At 34.2% G+C, this 21,986-nt stretch overlaps 1 protein-coding gene and 1 long non-coding RNA gene across 6 annotated transcripts in view; one reads left to right on the top strand and one right to left on the bottom strand.

The window, feature by feature from the left end:
- Nucleotides 1-17,358, bottom strand: part of LOC143229771 (uncharacterized) — a 40,111-nt gene extending 22,753 nt beyond the window's left edge. For 2 of the 4 annotated variants that reach the window (XR_013016069.1, XR_013016070.1), the window contains exons 1-2: nt 17,221-17,358; nt 6,711-6,809 (exon numbers count right to left, since the gene is read on the bottom strand). This is a non-coding gene — a long non-coding RNA (uncharacterized LOC143229771). Of the gene's footprint in view, nt 1-6,710; nt 6,810-7,811; nt 7,841-10,561; nt 10,741-17,220 lie in introns of those variants that run through there. The other 2 variants (XR_013016071.1, XR_013016072.1) reach the window with 2 other exon arrangements.
- Nucleotides 16,836-20,626, top strand: LOC143229770 (uncharacterized). 2 transcript variants are annotated; one of them, XR_013016068.1, is made up of 3 exons: nt 16,836-17,117; nt 18,345-19,866; nt 20,425-20,621. XR_013016068.1 is itself a non-coding variant. In XM_076462522.1 (2 exons), the coding sequence occupies exon 2, from the start codon at nt 18,486-18,488 to the stop codon at nt 19,245-19,247; it is 762 nt and encodes a 253-aa protein (XP_076318637.1). In that variant the 5' UTR covers nt 16,836-17,117; nt 18,345-18,485; the 3' UTR covers nt 19,248-20,626. The 2 variants fall into 2 exon arrangements, 1 of the variants encoding a protein (XP_076318637.1); XM_076462522.1 differs by having other exon boundaries at nt 18,345-20,626.
- The last annotated feature ends 1,360 nt before the right edge of the window (nt 20,627-21,986 follow it).

Consider the following 21,986-nt stretch of genomic DNA (forward strand, 5'->3'; position numbering starts at 1 on the left):
TTTCTGGATCATTTACGCGCAACCAGGTATATTTATTTATCAGAATATTTCTCACATACCTTACAAAAGTAATTTTTTTCTAAACTTGGCTTAATTTAAAACTCCTTCTTGAATATTTCTTCTCCAAAGCTTACACAAGAGACACTTTCCTAATCGTTTACCGACCACCACTCTGTATGCACAGCCACTAGTGTTCGTGTTGGACATTCTCCGAAAGCGACAGAAACGTATCATTAAGTTAAGTAATCCATATTATCTAAAACAACGGCTCTGGTATCATTACTGCACAGACAGACTTATAAGCTGATTTAGTTACATTGTTGAAAATATTAGAGGGGGAAAACTGTCAGGCTATATGAAAATTAGTCAAATGATACCTACTTAAGAGCTATATATATTTATTTATTTTTTGTTTTAGAAGTGGTCATCAAGGATAGCTCGAGATGAATTTATTTTCAGAAGAATGTAGTCATAACCTTGAAAAATACCAATTCAAACGATGAACCAACTATTTTTATGTTACCTAAATAAATCAGCCAAAGTCTTTCCGTAACAACTAGTTTAAAAAAACATGCAAGACTTTGATAACTAAAAAACAGTTTGTTGAGTAAAACCATCTAAATGAACTCATTTCTTTTATCATCCTACCTTTCTCTTTGGTTTCTTTTTATACATGACTCTTTGGCTTTAATCTAAACTTGTAAATAATAACAACACAATGTTTTCATTTAACCATTCAACTCAAAACTAGTGTTCTATATTTCTGTATCATATTTATGGATAACCAACTAAGACTATCTGCATCCATTCTTAATTTTGAACTACTGACTAGAACGAGAGCTGCCAGTCAGCATTACCATACCCTCAATCCTCCTTGCTAAGGAGTTGACTGTTATTCTTATAACACACTCATAATCGAAACTACGGAACTATTTTCTGGTATTATGCGGATTCGAACTCGTCTCGCCAGCTCAAAAATCCAGATGTCTTCAGCTTCCCGCTAGTACAACGGTAAGTCTACGGATTTACAACGCTAAAATCAGGAGTTCGATTCCCCTCGGTGGGCTCAGCAGATAGCCAGACGTGGCTTTGCTATAAGAAAAACACATAAACAAACACACCCCAGATGTCTTCCACAGAACCAACCTGCATGCTTTAAACCAGTAACCCAGATCTATACTTTTCGTTATTGTTTTTGTAATCTGTCCCAGACATCTAAAAACAAATAGACAAGCTTTTAAAACACTACAATCTTTAGGAACTATCATCGGTTGCAAGTAAAAGGTTTCTTAAGACATTATATTTTTAGTTTTATTTAACAACACAGTATGTATTACAATTCCACTTGTGGTATAACTAAACAACTGTTTCACCAATTTTCATACTTCACATCTGTTTTTTAAAATATTCAATACTTTGAGCTTGTGATGTCTTATTTATTACGTGCCATATTCTTCCTGGTGGCTCAGCGGTATATTTTAGGGCTAAAAACAATAAAAATTGCATTTCGATAGGCATAATCCAGATTCTGTTTGTTAGTGTGCTACCTGCTTACTAACAAACATACCACACATTTTAAAAACTAACTGTTTTGCATAAATTTGTTTCAGTAGTTAACAAGAATCAGTTTCAATAACAAAAAATAAAGCGCCAAGTCTACGGATTTACAACGCTAAAAATCAGTGGTTCGATCCCTCTCGGTAGACTCAGCAGATAGCCCAATGTGGCTTTGCTATAAGAAAACCCACAATAACAATAAATACTAAATCCGAGAGTTTTATTCAAAACGTATTGCTGAATGTTATACCTCCTTGAGATAGTAGATGAATTCAACGATTTTAAAATCAAATTTGAAAATAATTTAAAATTGTCACAGATAATATTTCAGAAGAGTTCAGAAAGTATTTGACTACTTAATATTACGAATATCTTTCTCACGTATAATTAGTTGTAATGTCACCATATATATTGGATATATACAATGATTTAGACGAGGTCTCTCACATTTTGTTAGCAATTAAACATGTTTGTTCATTACTTAATTGCGCCTCACAAACATGTTTTCTCCATAAGATTGCATTTCACACAATTATAAACTATTTACTGTAACTGACGAGTTTCACAGATACATCTTATTATTTTATATATGTATATGTTTTAAAATTAAGTATACGCTTTACAGTGAAGGTTTGTTTGTTTGTTTTGAATTTCGCGCAGAGCTACACGAGGGCTATCTGCGCTAGCCGTCCCTAATTTAGCAGTGTGAGACTAGAGGGAAGGCAGCTAGTCATCACTACCCACCGCCAACTCTTGAGCTACTCTTTTACCAACTAATAGTGGGATTTACCATCACATTATAACGCCCCCACGGGTGATAGGGCGAGCATGTTTAGTATGACGGGGATTCAAACCCGCGCCCCTCGGATTACGAGTCGAGCGTCTTATCCGCTTGGCTATGCCGGGCCTACAGTGAAGGACCAGAACTGTAGTTCGCAAAGTGGAGAAAACGTTAAACTAGCTGTAGAACCCGTTAGATAACGGCTGGTACTGTAAATGGCAGAATACAAAATTATATCTGATATAAACTGTGGGACGATCATGGCTTACTGATTATTTACAACACTTACAGCTGTGAAGACGTTGTGAAACTGACAGTCAGTGCAGCCATTTAGTGAATCACAACCTTGGGCGTTGTTGGTTTGTTATCCTTCCTCGGTTAATAGTTACAAATTAAAAATAGCTGTGCCTGAATCTTGTGTCTAACCTTACCGTTAAGTCTATGTGTCGTAAATGGTACCGTTCGAGCTTAAAAATACATAATACTATAAACTATAGATATCACTGATTGGGTAACTTTGAAGTAGATGAGACTTAGTTATAAATATATCAGTAGTTATGATGTATAAGAATCGACATGAAATCACCAATCATTTTTAAATAAGTTGAGATCAGTTGTTATTAAGAAAATACTCTAAATTTTATAAAAGAAATTACATGTGTGTTACTTTTATTTCAATACGTTTTACAAATGAAATTAATTACATAAATTATCTTAATTAATGCTAGTAGATGTATATTAATATGAACTTACAAAAGTTATAAACATGAAACACTGAGATATTTTTAAGAATATGACTGTGTCTGCTCTATTTCGTTACCATGTCAAATATAGTTGCGTAAAATAATTATCAGTTCTATTAAGTCATCGTTGATAGCTTGGTTTGTAAATTAAAACTTAAATCACGCAATTTACATAAACTTATGCAAAAAATGATAAAATATGATATACTCGAAAAGATATAATATATGATATACTTGAAAAGAAACATTTTTCAAGCAGTTCTGATTGTGATATTTGTTAGTGTAAAACTTACCATGAAATCCATTAATTGTGTTTTAACGAGTTAAAACGACCAAGGTGTTTTAACACATACGTAGTTGTGTGAAACACAGAGTCAAATCCCTCATTCATATAGATAGTTTTTAATATGTAATTTGATTCTTCAGGAGGATTTGCCGATTCACAAGAATCCTGGGATTTTTATGTTCACTGAATAATCTGAACATTACATATTCCTAGCAGTGGAGGCCATACATTATGTTATTCTTTAAGTTTCACTTTTGTTTTCTAAGGAAGATAGGACATAAGATTTATTGTTGGTTTTTCTTTATCAAATTACTTTACAGATAAGTATAGCAGACCCTGTTAACATTTTGTTTCAACAAAACGCTGAAATATATCACTAGACAAGAGAAAATAAAATCATTTATCACGGTAGTTGTGTTTTGTCCTCCAGCGATTCAGCGGCTAGTCTGAGAGCTTATCACATTAAAAAATCATTGAGTTTTGATAACCGTGGTGCACGGAATACAGATAACCTATTGTGTAGCTTTGTGGTTAACATCAAACTAACAAAATTGTATATATATTTTTCATTCAGAATAATATTTGATAATCTCTTTATTTATTTTGTTATCAAGCACAAAGCTACACAATGAACTATGTGTGTTTTGCCCACCACGGGTATCGAAACACGATGTCTAGTGTTGTAAGTCCGCAGAGATTTATCTATGTTGTGCTACTGACAGGGGATATTTGATAATCTAAATTTTAAAATTAGTAAAACTGACAAGAAGCTAATTTTTATGGGAATGAAATTCCGATTTTTTAGTTGTGGAGTTAATATCTTATAATCTTCATATATCTCCTGTCTTTTAGTTTATATATATTACTTATTTAAAGACAAAACAAATGTTCAGAAAAATACGAATGCAGAAGAAAATTTGTTTGTTTGTTTTGAATTTCGCACAAAGCTACTCGAGGGCTATCTGTGCTAGCCGTTCCTAATTTAGCAGTGTAAGACTAGAGGGAAGGCAGATAGTCATCCTCACCCACTGCCAACTCTTCTACCAACGAATAGTGGGATTGACCATAACATTATAACGCCGCCACGGCTGAAAGGGCGAGCACGTTTGGTGTGACAGGGATTCGAACCCAGGATCCTCGGATTACGAGTCGAGTGCCTTAACCACCTGGCCATGCTGTGCCCTGAGGAAAATTAACATTTCATAAGAATAGTTTACCTATGATATTGAAGCGATGTGACATCTAAGATGTGAAGTGTTGCGCCACAAATGACATATTTGGCACCTACATGTTTAATTAATTTTGGAATTTCTGATCATTCGAGAGTACAGTGCCCTAACGGATAGATTTATGGCTCTAGCTATATACATGTCATAAGTCCTTTCTGAGTAACAATATTCCTATAGTGCAATATCTAAAAGTGTCAAGGTCTAACACATACTATTTTCATAGGCACTCTATCAATTAATGAAAAGTTTAGGATAAAAAGATCAACACATGTATATTTAGATGTTAAAATAATCTATATGGTGTTATTACATTGTGGTGTGTGTTTGTGTTTTTCTTATAGCAAAGCCACATCGGGCTATCTGCTCAGCCCACCGAGGGGAATCGAACCCCTGATTTTAGCATGGTAAATCCGGAGACATTACATTGTGGTACAGATAATACGTACAGCACCATATCAGAACTTTGTGGTTCAAATAATTATTAGAATACCGTGTCAATAATTTGTGGTTCAGATAATTAGTAGAGTACTGTGTTAATATATTGTGTTACAGATAATTGATAGAGTACCGTGCCAATACTTTATGATAATTAGTAGAGAACGGTGCCAATACTTTGTGGTACAGAAAACACTGCACAACAATTTTTGCTTCCTGAAAAGTTTTTGCTGATTGTGACAGTTACCTGGTGGGTATGCACAAATATAGTTTTGGTTTTGCTTCATCACGTAGGAACTCTTAGAATTAGATAGTTAACTGTTTACCGGAATAACGTATTTAATTGCGTTTATGTTTACGCTATTAAGTTCAACATGATTAAAAGTGTTTTGCTCCTGATTTTCGTTTCTATTCAATGTCTGGTGCATCACGTTGCAGTGTCCAACAGTAGTCAGCAAGCATTGACAGATTCCAGTTGCCCTGATATCGTTTTTCCATTGTTGCAATGTCCTGGTGAAACTGAAGATTTCGATAAAACGGTACGTGATGGGCAAATTTGGATGTGATTTTCGTGATCAGCAGCCAAAAATCTATAAGGAACACTCAACAGTGTTCAAGAAGCAAAAACTTTGTTGTGCAGTGTAATTAGTAGAGTACTGCACCACAAAATATTGACACGGTATTTTACTTATTACCTGTACTACAAGGTTTTGGTAAGAAGAAAAGCACACTGTCCAATACCTTGAGGTAAGTAAGGAAAAATAAACCAAGTCATCTCTCAGCGACATATTCTATTTTTGGACCAAGTGAGTTGTCTCATAATATTAGCATGGCTTTATTGAAGTAGTTGACGGATGAATAACTTGTAAATCTTGCCAATATGAATCCTTTACTACAACTAAATTACTGTTAGTACTTTAACAGTACAGTTGATTTGTTTGTAATACAAACATCGAAGTAATGTAAACCACACCAAATAAAATAATTTTATTTTAACACCCCAAACTAGCTAGTATTGTGGTACTTCTTGTAGTGATGTCACATGTATCAATAATTATGTGCATGTGTTTTCTTATAGGAAAGCAACATCGGGCTATCTGTTGAGTCCATCGAGGGACATCGAACCCCTAAACTTAGCATTACAAAACTGTAGACTCACAGCTGTACCAGCGGGATACTTATCAATAATTACTCTGTACTCGGAGAAAAGGAGCGAATACGGTTTGCTTTGTTTGTTTTGAATTTCGCGAAAAGCTACAGGAGAGCTATCTATGCTAGCCATCCGTAATTTAGCAGTGTGAGATTACTAAAAAGGAAGGCAGCTAGTCATCACCACCCACCATGAACATTGGGCTACTCTTTACCAACAAATAGCGGGACTGACCTTCACTATATAACACTCCCACGGCTGAAAGGACGAGCATGCTTGATGTGAGGGGGATTTGTACCTGCGACCCTCAGATTACCAGTCGATCGCCTTAACCATTGTGGCCATACCGAGTCAAATTCAAGTTGAAAAGTGTTATGCAGAATAAAGTTTTTTAATTCATTTCTTAACTTAATGTAACAACATTTGCTTTTATTCGTTATTAGTGAAACCGTTTTATAATTCTATACTCTCTTGTAACACAAATAAATCAGATATTTCAATTTTTCCTTTAATTTGCTTTTCCTATTACCTGTCAGTTTTTGGTAGAAGTGGGAGATAGTGGTGAGCCTTTTTTCACTCCACGCACGTATCGAAATATTCCAGGCCTTCTTGAAGTGGATTATCTTACCTTGATGAGAGATTTGAAAGAAAAAGAACCATAATTATAGATACGATTGTGCTTCTTAAATGTTCAAATAAATATGTCACACGAAAGATAATAAAATAATGGTTTAGCCGATCTACGATATTGTTGCACGCGATCATTCAGTTGAGAGTTGTTCGTGGTATTTGTTTATTTTTATCGTTACTTACATAAACTTTTGTTTCTTTCTGTGCATTGAATTAAAATTTGCATCTGTCGTGCACTCGAAACTCATCTAGATTTTTGTCATGAAGTTATAGACAAATTCACGATCATAATTATCTGTTTTCTATATTCCAGCATCTTATCGAACACAAAAATCACAGATGTATTTTATGCTAACAACTTATTGTATATAAATAATAAACATATCTTTAAAACTTTGGGGTCTTTACAGAGTTTAACGAGAATCAGCTAAACACCAAACTTTATGTCATTAAATGTCACTTTGCTTAACGAAAACAAATCCAATACATTCCTTTTTATTCCATTATGACATGTGGTCTATAACGTTTTCTTTATGTTGCTTAGTTTGGTATGTTTTTCAATAAATAGTCCGATTAACATCAGACGCAAAGCAAATTTTATTTGGGAATTTCAGTGTATACCAGTGTTCTGTGTGTTGATAAATATTTCCTTGATAAGATAGAGACGTTATGACTGTACAATACACTTTTATTAATAAAATACCCATATTTGACATTATCTTTTAGGATGCATAAACTACACAGAACCTAATTTTATGTGTTTTCTTATAAACATGTTGATCTTCGATTATTAGTTATTAATGGCGCATCACTAACGTTCTGTTTAAGATAGGAATATTGTTTTAGATTGTCTGGTATAAACGTATATCACAGTCATGGAATAACAGCGTTTAGAAACAGGATAATAAATGAAAAAGAAAATAGTTTAGGAACATTATATTACGTCGTGAGTTTATCCTTACATTAAAATCTTTATTGTTACAAAACATAAGATGCTCACGTGTTACAGCGTCATTTCAAGGACAGGATTTTCACATACAACAGTGTCACCTGTAAGACAAGATTTTCACATGCTACAATGTTATCTGGAGGACATGAGTTTTTACGTATTATAATGTAGGATTGTAGCTTCATTTTTATTTTCTCATGGTATAGTGTCATTATGAAGAGAGAATATTCATAGGTGTTCCAGGTTTACATGTCTCCACCCACAAAGATGGTAATCGTAGAAGTAAAGAGTGCTATACCATAGACATGGTAAACGAATATGAGAAGTGTCTGTTAGATGGTATGGGAATTCGATCTGCTTGATGACATCCTGACAAGGAATCCACTTTTTAAAAAATATAAAGTTTGGAAATGGTATGAATTGGGAGTGAACGACACCTATATTAGAAAATGTACAACGTTTCGACAAACGTGCGATGACACAATCCTGTCAAAACGTTGTACATTTGTAATAAAGTTTCGTTAATTATCTGCTTAGTGATATATTTATTCTTAGACATGGTGTCCTTACTGATGTGCTGTTTTTCATGGGCCTCATTTGGGCACAGAATTTTTGACCGTGCCATTAGGCCAGATTTCGTTTGAATAACAAAATAACAGCTATACATACTTTGCACGTGTCATCACTGCATCCTTAAAGCAGGAAGCTTTTATGAAACTGGGTTGGACATCATTAAAAAACTCAGATCCAAAAATTAAGAGTTAGACTCAACTAAGCATCATGTATATTTCACCAGTTAGATACATAGGATCAGCCAAGAAATACTTGGTGAGAAAATTAAAACAATATTACCCTAAAAGCTATCCAAAGACTCGTACAGGCTATTCACCAAGACTTTAGAAGGGATTTGGCAGGACAAGGTAGATGTAGATATTATCAAACCAAACACAAATACTCTGATACCTATTTTGTTTATCCTTAGCTCGTAGTGTTACTGTTCATATCATCAAACATAAAAGCATAGTGAAGTTTCTAAAACCATTGTGGAGAATCTTCCTGCTGACAGCTTCATGTGTTATGATTTCTACAGCACAAAAATAATATATACTTTCTTTAATTGTTTTTTTGGCGTTAAAATTTAACACCTTGTAAACTGTGTACTAGTAGCCTGTTTGTAGTGTATGAATTTCATTTAATATATGCATATAGATACATTTGAGTCAATACTTTCTTAGTAACGTTATGCCATATCTAAACTTTTAAAAATATGATGCACGGTTTGGCCGAGTGGTTAATGTGCCAAGCTGTGTATAGGAAGGTTCGAGCCGCGAGAAACCTCTAAAGACACTCCACACTCTCAGCTGTGGATACGTTATAATTATGATAGTCTATTCTGTTATTCGATTATGAATAACTACATAACAGGGAACGGGCACTGTGTCTTATCTGATCATTTAGTCCAGATGTTGTTAAGATGATGCTCAAGTTGAAAATATCAGGTATTTTAAAAATCACATTATAATGAAATTGAACACAATGTGCAATGTAGAGTGGAATTGGTTGATCTTATAATTATCTGATTAAATATAATTATTAATAATAACTAAAATATGAGATTATTCATTCATGTATCTAGAAGTACATTAATTGTGCAGTGTGTACAATCTTTTGATTAATTCAGTACTTTATCACAGACTAGACTATTCAGTCGTGATTAATTTAGATTAGGTATGTTATTAACATGCTCAACATATTAAAAGGTAAAACTTTGCGTTTTTAATTTTGCGCAAAGCTACACGAGGGCTATCTGCGCTAGCCGTCTCTAATTTAGCAGCGTAAGACTAGAGGGAAAGCAGCTAGTAATCACCACCTACCGCCAACTCTTGGGCTACTCTTTTACCAACGAATAATGGGATTGACCGTCACATTATAACCCCCCACGGCTGAAAGGGCAAACATGTTTGGTGTGACGGAGATTCGAACTCGCAACCCTTGGATTACGAGTCGAGTGCCTTTATCACCTGGCCATGCCGGATCAAAGTAAAGCAGTCAACCATATATTTGTGTTATGAGGTAATTTTTGTCACAGGTTTATGATTTTATCGCCAGTTTGTGTGTGTGTTTGTGTTTTCCTTATAACAAAGCCACATCGGGCTATCTACTGAGTCCACCGATAGGAATCGAATCCCTCACTTTAGGGCTCTAAATCCGTGAAACTACTGCTGTACCAGCGAGGGACTTACCGCCACTTAGTTGGAAAACACGCTAGCTTTGTATTTTTGTTTCTCAGAATAGTTGAACAACAAACAATTTGACAGATTTCTATTAAAACAATATTTAAAATTATTTTTCACGAACTTAAATTATGTGTATAGTTAGAACCACAAATAAAATAATTAATAATAGATATTATTAACTATAATTGGTCGTAAAATGTGGTTTTAAAAGTTTTCTCGTTTTCAGATAAACGGACTGCATTGTTCGATGGTCGACTCGTCAGAACAAACAACATTTGAGAAATATGATATTACCAGTAGCAACCGCCAACAAATATAATGAACGATTTTTAAAAATAAAACAAACACTGACTCACGTATTAGATTAAGTAAGCAATTATAACATTTCTGATAAAATTACCAACATGTGATCCGAGCCTTTCATATATCGAAAGGTAAAATAACATTATGTGATGTTCGCATTGTGTTGCCTGGCTCAGAAATTATAAAAAATAAAACAAACAAACAAAAGTCAACGAAACATATATATATATATACAAAGGCAATAAACCTAAAATAATTTACCTTATGAATAGTTTAGTCCTTGATATTTAATTGATAAACGATTTCTTGTGGTCGATGGGATAAGAAGTAACAGTTGTTAAGTCACAGTAAATGGATATGTGTTATTAAATTCTAACTCATGTTATCAATTGTACACAAACATATTGCTCATGACCGTCCTCGAGTGTTCCAGCAGTAAGTCTTAAGGCTTATATAGCCAAAAGAAAAAATGGTTTCCGATACCCCTAACGAACACAGCACAGATGTGTAGCTTTGTGTTTAAGATTGGTTTTAAAGTTTATTTTATAATTTTTTCTTCATTTTGTTGCTCGTGCTTTTATCATTTAGTCTTTAATGTGTTTCTTTTTATAATTACTTCTATTTTACTGAACAGTTGCCGAAACCCCAGTTCTATTTACAAATTATACTCTTCCTTACCAAATTAAAAATAATATAACAGGGATGTAAACAGCTCTTAGAACAGAACTTGGGCCGGTTCCAAGTGGCAAGTTTTGAATAGTTTAATTTAATGGAAAAGGTTGCGTGGTTCTTTTAAACCAAAAATAACTAGTATTCAGAAACGCTTTTCCCTTTGCAACTTTAATAATTATGCCAATATAAACATGTATTTAATGTGTTAGAGCTATATATCAAAGATGTTAACTTAAAGTCTAGAATGGAAATGACCTGATTAGTTTAATACAGTTACGATGTAAGCTAACTGCCTTCGCGTGATAAAATAGTTACTAATTCATATACATAGATGCATATTCTGTAGTACTTGAACAGCTTCGTACTATTATTAATCAATTTAAATGTTGTCCAGTTATGTTTACAAAACTTCTAAAAAACTTCTTTTATGAAGTATTATACGGAGGTGTATTTAAGACGCTTGTTTGTTTGTTTGTTTGAATTTTGCTCAAAGCTACTCGAGGGCTATCTGCGCTAGCCGTACCTAATTTTGCAGTGTAAGACTAGAGAGAAGGCAGTTAGTCATTAACACCCAACGACAACTCTTGGGCTACTATTTTACCAACGAATAATGGGACTGACTGTCACATTATAACGCCCACACGGCTGAATATGCATTATATTCAAGATGTAAATGTTTGATAAGCAATTGTAATAGTCTTAAATTACTATGATTGTATTACATGTTTCCATGTCTTGATTTGCATTCTTGGTGTAATATTTTGATTTGCAGATTATTGTACGTTGTCGTTATTGTGTCTAGAAATATTAAGTGGTTTCAGTTTCGTTTCCCTAATTATTAACATTATCATTTAGTGTCTATGTTTTATGTAAAAGGTATTTCAGAGGACCTATTATTTTCATGTTCGTATTTGTTTTGATCAGTATTAATATTTATATTCTGTTTATTGATTTTATGTTTCAATAACTTTCACTTTTATTGTATTTTTGCTATTACGAATTATATTTGACTTTATTTTGATGATATGTTATTAAAATTTAATAGTTGAATATTCCATGCAATTTCCATTATCCTTTTGTGTTCATATAGGACTCTTATCTGCATTTTGTATTATATCTATTATGGATTATGGTTTGTATCGAACAGTATAATTAAATACCATCATTGGTTATGACTTGTCTCTAGGTTATATGTAAAGGATAATAAAATGTTTTCTGTTTATATATTTTGGGTTTTATTATTGAAGTTTATGTGAAATGCTGCTGCATTTTGTGATTCTTTTTCTCTTGGTTTATTTAATCGCAAAGCGCAGCGTGAGAATGATTGAAATATTAGTTTTGATTTTAAGACCGCTCTTGGCGAGCTCAAACAAAAACAATGAAAGTGTTATCATATTTTTAAATCCTAATCCTTCCTTTCTCCATCTAAGATTTTATATTATTCCAAATTTATAGCTACTTCTATACTTGAGCTGTTTGTAAAAGTCTCCTATTGACTACTGTTAACTAGTATCATAAGCAAGTCAATTCTGTCTGGTTATAACCACTGTTACTTTGTTTTGTGCTTCTGTCACTTAGAAACTGACCCAGTTCAGGATATTGAACTACACTTACACAGAAATGGAGAATGATTGCACAGGCCTGGGATAGTTTTATTGTCTTTAAATTGTTATATGTTATTCATTTTTCTCCCTCACGTATAGATTTTTCACAAAATGCTATATGTATTTTCACATAAGTGGATCATTTTCATAGAAATCGGGTCACATTTTGCTACAGTTAAAGTAATGACAACTACTGGCTATAGATTTCTCTAGATCAATCGCGACGTGAAAGTCTTATCGATCATTCTAGAACTCACAAGAGACACACTGCCAGTATATAAACGGTTAATAGGCCGCGTGACGTATATCATTGCTGGAATTGGTGAAATACTTGGGCCTTTCAAAGGATTATTAAAAAAATTGTCGGGTTCAGAGTTCGAACTAAAAACTTACTCTCTCCAAGGACATCATTTTACTGGTATAGAAGTCGTGGGGAAAATATGTATACCATACTTTTCGTAAAAAGGTTCGCTGGTTTACTGAAACAGGCCTGGCATGGCCTAGCGCGTTAAGGCGTGCGCTTCGTAATCTGAGGGTCGCGCCAAAACATGCTCGCCCTCCCAGCCGTGAGGGCGTTATAATGTGACGGTCAATCCCACTTTTCGTTGGTAAAAGAGTAGCCCAAGAGTTGGCGGTGGGTGGTGATGACTAGCTGCCTTCCCTCTAGTCTTACACTGCTAAATTAGGGACGGCTAGCACAGATAGCCCTCGAGTTGCTTTGTGCGAAATTCCAAAAAAACAAACAAACAATTACTGAAACAATATTTAAGAATTAATACTGATGCTACAAGCTGCAGTCTATGAATCAAGCGAATGACGGTTCATTGATTTCTCCGAATGGTAGCATATATGCATTTGTTCCTTTTGTTCATTCGGTTCACTAGAAGGTAACGTACGAAAATCTTGAATTTCTTAATAACATCAAATACAGAGAACATGATTGTCTACTTTATGGAGACTTAAAATAACTGTTTATGTTGTTGGCATGAAATCATTACTAAATAAATAAGCAATGGCCACACAAAGTCAGCCTGATACTTGGGTTAAAAAATAAATACTGAACATGAAAGTTTGGTTGACGCAAAAAAAGTCCTAGTACATTCACTTAACATAAAGCAGACTTTAATAAAACACCTTGAAAAGGCGTTAAACAAAGATGGCGACTGTTTCAAGTATCTATGTCACCACTTTCCAGCTCTTCCAGAAGCGAACCTTAAAGAAGATATTTTTATTGGTCCTCTGGATGAAAAGTTCGAAAGGACAATAAGGAAAGTTGAAAAAAAAGTGTGAATTGACTTTAAAGATAGTATTAACAACTATTTAAAAAACAATAAAGCCCAAATTATAAAATACTCTCAATAACATGGTTAATAAATTCTTGGGTTGTAACACGAATTTCGTTTCCTTCACTCACATATTGATTACCTTCTTACAAATCTCGGTATCCTCAGTGAAGAACAAAGAGAATGTTCCATCAAGACATCATGACTGCTGATTATTACTAGTCATTGAAAAAAGATTCAATATATAAAAGAACAACTACAACACGTAGTTTAGAGACTGAAAGATACAGATTTCACAAAAAAAATCTAAAATCTTTTCTTCAATTTATTTGTATTTTTGTTCACCGAAATAATAATAAAAATGTTTTTTGAATTTCGCACAAAGCTACTCGAGGGCTATCTGTGCTAACCGTCCCTAACTTAGCAGTGTAAGACTAGAGGGAAGGCAGGTAGTCATCACCACCCACCACTAACTCTTGGACTACTCTTTTACCAACGAATAGTGGGATTGACCGTTACATTATAACGCCCCCATGGCTGAAAGGGCGAGTATGTTTGGCGCGACAGGAATACGAACCCGTGACTCTCAGACTACCAGTAGCACGCCTTAACACGCTTGGCCATGTCAGGCCTGACCAAATCTTGTCGAACTACATGTTATCAGTGACTATGGTCTTCCGTTGTGCGACAAATCAAGGAATAACACGTGCGTAATAAAAATAAAATATATGCTTAACAAATTAAAAATAATTATAATTTTATAAAATACACTTGTATTTAAATAAAGGTACTTTATTCTTGTTACAATTTTCAGTCTTCATTTATTTATTTATACGTTAACATGTCTGTCAGTGATTATGATAAGACACGGAAACTAAGTATATAATTTGTTTCAGTTGCGTTTTGCACGTACAGTCCTTTAACTAAAAGGTGGGAACCTAAAGTCATATCACTGTATAAAATCGGATTTTGAAATTAGTTCTATAAAATATTTTTATTATTGTTCGTGTGGAATTAAGCAGAAAGCTACGTAATGGGCTAGCTGTGCTTTTCTCACTAGGGGTATTGAAACCCGGTTTAGAGAGATGTGAGTCAGAAGATATACCACTGTGTCACTGAAGAGATGATTTTATTTATTTTTATGAACACAAGTTAACCAGTAAAGGAAATGAAACTAATTTAGGCGTTTATCAAATTTACTCGAAAGGTTTGTTTGATTGGTTTTGAACTTCACGCAAAGCTACACGAGAGCTATCTGCGCTAGCCATTTCTTATTTAGTAGTGTTAGACTAGACGAAACTCAGCTAGTTACCACCACCCACCGCCAACTGTTGGGCTACTCTCTTACCAACGAATAGTGGGATTGACCTATACATTATAACGCCCTTCCGGCTAAAAGAGCGAGGATGTTTGGTGTGATGGTGAATCGATCCCGCGAACCTCGGATTACGAGTCAAGTGCCTTAACCACCTGACCATGCCTGTCCTTACTCGAAAGGACTACCGTGCTGTAAATATTCATTTTTGTACCTCTCTTCAATTCTTTCCTAGCTGAGTAGAATTCGAACCTCGGATTTTACATATTTTTATGTCGGTAAATAGCCGATCCACCTTTATTTACTCATAAAATTACTGTCATAATGAACAAGGAACTGCAGAAAAATACAACAACTATATGAAATAATTATCCGCAGGTTAAACCAAATATAGAAAATACATAATTGGTTTTAAGTAACTTGGTAATGGGAGTTAACTAATCCTGTAATGGAATTATATTCAAAATAATCGAAACCAAATAATAGAAGTAGTGACAGATCAAAACCAAATTACTGCGTAAACATATGTAGATCATTTATAATGAGTCGATTTGCATGCAAGAAGATTGGTTATTGTTTATAAAAAATAGTTAAAGCTCGCAACATGCAAACACTTGGAATAGGGAATGGTTACTAACAGTTATATGATGTTTCTAGCATGAATATTATTTACAAGATGCATGATTCTTCTTTTGATAAATAATAACAGATCTTCTTGTATGCATATCGACACTTTATAAAGTCCATTTAGTTTGGGCCCCCGAGATGGAAATCAACGGTTTACTAGTATAAAAAATTTAAAATTCCAATTTCTCATGATGCACACACTACGTGTAGTTTATTGTGTATCTTTCAACTGAAAAACAAACAAACAAGAACAATCATTTTATATTTGCATATATTATATGTTTTGTTTTGTTTTAATTTCGCGCAAAGCTACTCGAGAGCTATCTGCGCTAGCCATCCTTAATTTAGCAGTGTAAGACTAGAGGGAAGGCAGCTAGTCATCACCACCCACCGCCAACTCTTGGGCTACTCTTTTGCCAACGAATAGTGGGATTGACCCGTCAGTTTATAACGCCCCCACGGCTGAAAGGGCGAGCAAGTTTGGTGCGACGGGGATGTGAATCTGCGACCCTCAGATTACGAGTCGCATGCCTTAACTGACCTGGCCATGCCGGGCCTATATTATATGTATAAAAATATTTAGTATGTGTAAACATTTATATTTTTGATTCTCGTGTTATTTTCAATTTTAAAAACGTAAAATTAGATAACAGAAACGTAGTTAAATGTATAAATCACAGGAATACAGTTATATAACATTTCTCATATATATATATGTAAAAATGACGTTTCTATCAGGCTAGCTAAAATATTTGATTTTCATTAACGCTTGATTGACAATTAATACGAATTTCCTTAAATAAAACGCATTGTTTAATTTATTTATCAGGAGAGATATATCATAAATAAAATCCGCGTTATGTATCTACGTCAATCACACTATCTATGGTTACAATAATCTATTCAAAGTGGATCGCAGCAGGTAAAACATCATAATGACGACACATGATAGATGGTTCCTGATTGGTTTCTAAAGTTAGGTGTCGCCTCTATAAAAGGTGCGTTTTCCGAACAGGTAGTTAGACAGCACGTGTACAGTGCCAGACGACGATGATGTGGGAATGTTATTTTTTTATAATTTTTTTAGCTTGTTAATCGAAACAGTCTTGTGAAGTTGTAGCAACTGCAAAGAGCCATCTAGTGGAAAGAAAACCCGTTAAAACTTTAAAATTAAAGACTTGATTGAGCTTAACTAGTAGCGAGTTAGTTTATGTTATCTTCGATATCATACTTCGTAACTTAAAACATGTAACGTTGTAAAAGAAAGATAGATCGTGAGAAGTAAAAGAATGAATATTTCCTTTCTTTGATAAAAGGTGAGTCAAACTCACTTGCTCTTGTTTTTTCATAGGATTTCTAAAATGATTATTGAATTGACTTGTTATACTTGTATGTTGATTATTTTAAATCTTTAGTTACCATTTAGTTTCAATTGTGTAAGACTGCATGAGCTTTCTGCTATGAATGATATCCTTCCCTCCTGTGGCTCAGCGAGGACTCCGAGGACTAATAACATGAAAAATCATGTGTCGATATCCGCGTAGAAAGAACACAGAGAACCTTTATGTTTAATAATAACAAAGATTAGTAATACGTACAATTAATTAAAATTAACAATAAACCACAATTAAAAACTGACTGCTACATGAAATATTTCCTGCTTGTTTTGAATATGCAACCAGAAGTCAGGAAATTGTGTTTTTCATTATAGAACTTTTAGTGTAAGTTAAGCATATTTTAGTCGTGAAGTTATAGTCACGAAAATGTTGTAAATTCATGTTATAATTGTAGAGAAACAAACATAATTATTTAAAACCGTTTCAATATTTTTCTGTACCTAGCGTTACGAACATAAATTGCAATATGATATGCTGACATCTTTAAATGTATTTTTTTTCGAAATGCATCAGCATACAACAAAAAACAACACTTATTGTATTAAGATTATAAAATGTGATATACATGGATAGAATAATAATAGATAATATATTATTAAATGTGAAGGGAAAGATGTCAATGAACTTCAATAATGTGCGGTAAAAACTAATTTTCTTTCCAATCAGTTTATTTACATAAGAACTGAGATATTAGCCATTTATCAATTTTAAGATGCACATTAGTCCACGATTATTTATTGGACTTTATATAAATTATCTTCTTTATGCAATTACAAAATTGTGATAACTCTATTAGGAGATTATATACAGTACGCTGTAATTAGTTTATTAAAGTCAATAAACGTGGCAAGACATAATAGAATTAATACGTAAGTTTATCTTGCACTATTTAGTATTTAAGTACCAAATATTTGTCAAAATAGGAAAAGAATACTATCTTTATAATCAGCTTGTCTTAAAACATTGTGATAATAAAATAAACTAAATCGATAGGAGTAGGACCTGTAAAACATATTATTTCCGGTTTTTAACTCATTTCAAAATGTTAACACGTAATACCATTAAGGAATCATTGTCTTAAAAAAGAAGCGAAAAACGTGCTGTTAGCGTTTAAAACATTCAAACGTTTAACTCTCTTGCCCGCAGGTGTTTCGTCAGAGGTTTCTAGAATCGGATAAAATAAAGTTGGCGTTTTTTGTTTAACAAAGAAGAGTATTCTACCCTATATTCGTCAACGTACCTTAGTTTTGAATCTAGCTCAACTTTTTGAGCACTGAATAAATCTTGATGGCCGTCGACTTGGTAGATTTCGATTCCAGTTCGTGGGAATCTTTGCTCAGCCTAAGCACCAACGTGTTAGAAAATGAAAACGTTAGCCTGCACAATAACTATGATAGAGTCGAACTACCGTCTACTGTACGTATAACTCAAAAAATATCCGTGGATGAGCAACCGTCTTCGCCAACACTGTCCAGTACTTTAGTGTCTTCATACGAAAACAGCACGAGATCGTCTGACTGTAAAACTAAAGACGATCAACAAGTAAAAACTGAAGAAGTGTATAAAGAAACTAAGTACAAACTACGGCCGAGATCAATTCAGAAGCGAAAAGAACTCGAGATCAAAAGGCACTGCAAGAAGGAGCCGAAGCCTAAACAGAAGCCGGCGCCTTTGAGCAAATATCGCAGACGCACAGCGAACGCCCGAGAAAGATATCGAATGGAAAAAATGAACCAAGCTTTCGAACAGCTTCGTCAAGCGATTCCCCAGTTTCCTAATGCGGTGGGGATGAGCAATACGAAGCTGACAAAAATCACAACTCTCCGGCTGGCCGTGAACTACATCGCTGCTTTGGCTGATATTTTACGAAAAACTGACGGTAATGATAAAGAACAAACTACAGACGGACCATCACAAGTGGTTGATTCTGCAGACTTGAACCTGGACATTGGGAGTGATGGATGTGACTTGACAGTTGATGATCTGACGTTTTTATTAGACACTGATGAAGACAGTATGGAGTACACTGCTGATCTTCTCTTTCCGTGATGGTCGTTCATGTGTTTTGTAGATAGAATTGTTTAAGTAATGCATCATATTCTCAAGCCTTCTTTATAGACTTGAATACAATAAGTCATAAAAATGAGCGTTGCGCATAGATTTTGTTTGTTATGAAACGTAAAAAAAAGAAGAATTATTATGTTGTTCCCACCCGTCTCTTCTGTTTGTAATGGAAGATGACTTATTTCAAATTACTTATTCTTATATTTTCGAAGAGTATATGCTTAGGACGTAAACACTTTTCCACAAGAAACTATTTTTATGAGGGTGTTATATTTGACTATGTAAAAATATTCAAATCATTATAATTAGTTGTTTTTTGTTGTTGTTGTTTGCTAAGTTGATCCTAAAAGATGGCTAAAATGCAAAATTACCCAGCAGGTTAACAAATCAACTTTCAAATCGTATTTCTGGTAGTCTGTTGGTGAGGCGTGATTTGACCATCGTTTTGCTAAACCAGTTGTGATATATTCCAGCAAAATCCAACACGTTTTATCGGAGAATGAAACAGGCCCTAGTTCCTCAAGACAAGAGTGTGACTTTACACTGTGAAGTGCCAAATGTCATTAGGTTATGGACATTTACGTTCTTGACTCAGTCATATACTGTACGTTTTAGCCAAACTTTTGGTGATTTCAAGTATTAAATAAAAATCAGTTGTTTCGTAAATAAATGTCTGATTCAGTTACAAATTCCAGCAATTGTTTAGATTCAGTTATTAGAAAATGGTGAAGAATTTATTTAGTTTATATAAGTATCATTTCACGTTTACAACTTCAAGTCAAGCGAGTTCACAAATATTAACAGTTTGTCACGACGATAGAAAAACAGAAATAAATTATGCTAGAATTTAATACGAATGTTTATATTAAAACAACATATATTGACGACTAAAATAACACAACTGATGTTGGCGAAAGAAATAAAACAAGTTTCTATATGTAAATTAAAAAAAAACATACATCGATGTCGTGTTTAAAGATGTTTGTGTTTTTTCTATCAACATTATTAGCTTTTCCGTTTATTGAACATATTTTGGCTAAAATTATCGTATACAAGTCACTGAAATCGAATTGGAGTGGTTATTTTTAGGGACCGATTAGGTTTTTGTGTTGTTTTTTTTTCCCGGAGGACAGTTTACAAGTCTTTATTCGTTTATTTTTAGAGCAAAGTCACATTGGGCTGTCTGGTGTGTCCACCGCGGGGAATCTAACACCGGTTTTTAACATTGTAAGTCCGTAGATCTAGCGATGTTTCAGAGAAAGACATTTGTAATATATTACCATCTCGTTGTTGTTCTAAATAAAGTTTCTTAGATACTGAAACCATAATCTTTATATGTTTTGACTGTGGCAATGATTCTTTTTCTGCTGTTTCGTTAAAAGAGAAAATAAACGAGAAATGTGATTCATGTAGAAATGTGATTCATGTGGAAATGTGATCCATGTTAACACACACAAATCTTACATGAATAAGGACCTGTTTAACTTTTGAAAGCCATTTGTGAAAGAAATAAAAACAGCTAATTCATTAATATTTACAATTGAATATAAAGTTTACCTTGACGAAATCGGCGTGGTTTGTTTGTTTTTGAATTTCGCGCAAAGCTACTCGAGGGCTATCTGCGCTAGCCGTCACTAATTTAGCAATGTAAGACTAGAGGAAGGCAGCTAGTCATCACCACCCACCGCCAACTATTGGGCTACTCTCTTGCCAACGAATAGTGCGATTGACCGTCACTTATAACGCCCTCACGGCTGGGAGGGCGAGCATGTTGCATGTTTGGTGTGACCGGGATTCAAACCCGCGACCCTCGGATTGCGAGTCGAACGCCTTAACACACTCGGCCATGCCGGGCCCAAATCGAACTGGGAGTTGTTATTTTGTTTTGTTTTTCTATGCACTTGTTTGCGTAAACCTTCAACAGGTGCCTTCTTCACGTATCTTCAAGACGTGCCGACAAGTTCGATTGTGAACTAAAGCGTACTGTCAGTTTAGTATAGACAATGAACCGACTATAATGTTGCCTTAGAAAACTTCAAAATAATTACTGTTAATAGTTATTAAAATTAGAAATTAAATATTGGTAAATGTTTGTACGATTAACGATGTCGTTATGGTTTGTTTTATACAACACCCAGTGTGTGTGTGTGTGTGTGTATTTTCATATTGCAAAGCCACATCGGGCTATCTGCTGTGTCCATCGCGGAGAATCGAACCCTTAATTTTAGCGTTGTAAATCCGTAGACTTACCGCTAAACAAGCGGGGGACGCAACACCCAGTAGTGATCAACGTAGGTTGATGGATTAATTAATAATTCTTTCCCTTCACCTGGAGCAATAACCTTAAAATCTAATATCTTTAACTGGTTAAGAAAGGTAGACTTAATAAGGAAAGGCAATCCTATTTACAAAATAGCAACTCTAGTCGGAAAAGGATATGTTAGTTATGAAACATAGCCCTGATTAGAAAAGGTAACATATGTATTTAGGAAAGGTAACTTGGAAAGGCAACCCCAGTTACGAAAAGTCGCTTCAGTTAGAAAAGACAGTTTTAATAACATGAATTAGCTCGGGTTAGGAAAGATAGTTCAACTTATGAAAGATAACCTTGATGGGGAAAGGTAACCTATATAATTAGTAAAGGTAACCTATATAGTTAGGAAAGGTAACATATATAATAAGGAAAGGTAACCTATATAGTAAGAAAAGGTAACCTATATAGTT

Source organism: Tachypleus tridentatus, chromosome 10, assembly GCF_004210375.1.
Source record: "Tachypleus tridentatus isolate NWPU-2018 chromosome 10, ASM421037v1, whole genome shotgun sequence".
Taxonomy (NCBI): Eukaryota; Metazoa; Arthropoda; class Merostomata; order Xiphosura; family Limulidae; genus Tachypleus; species Tachypleus tridentatus.

What these genes read in the sequence shown, in the direction of transcription:
- LOC143229770 (XM_076462522.1), top strand. Translation starts at nt 18,486, where the DNA reads ATGGCCGTCGACTTGGTAGATTTCGATTCCAGTTCGTGGGAATCTTTG.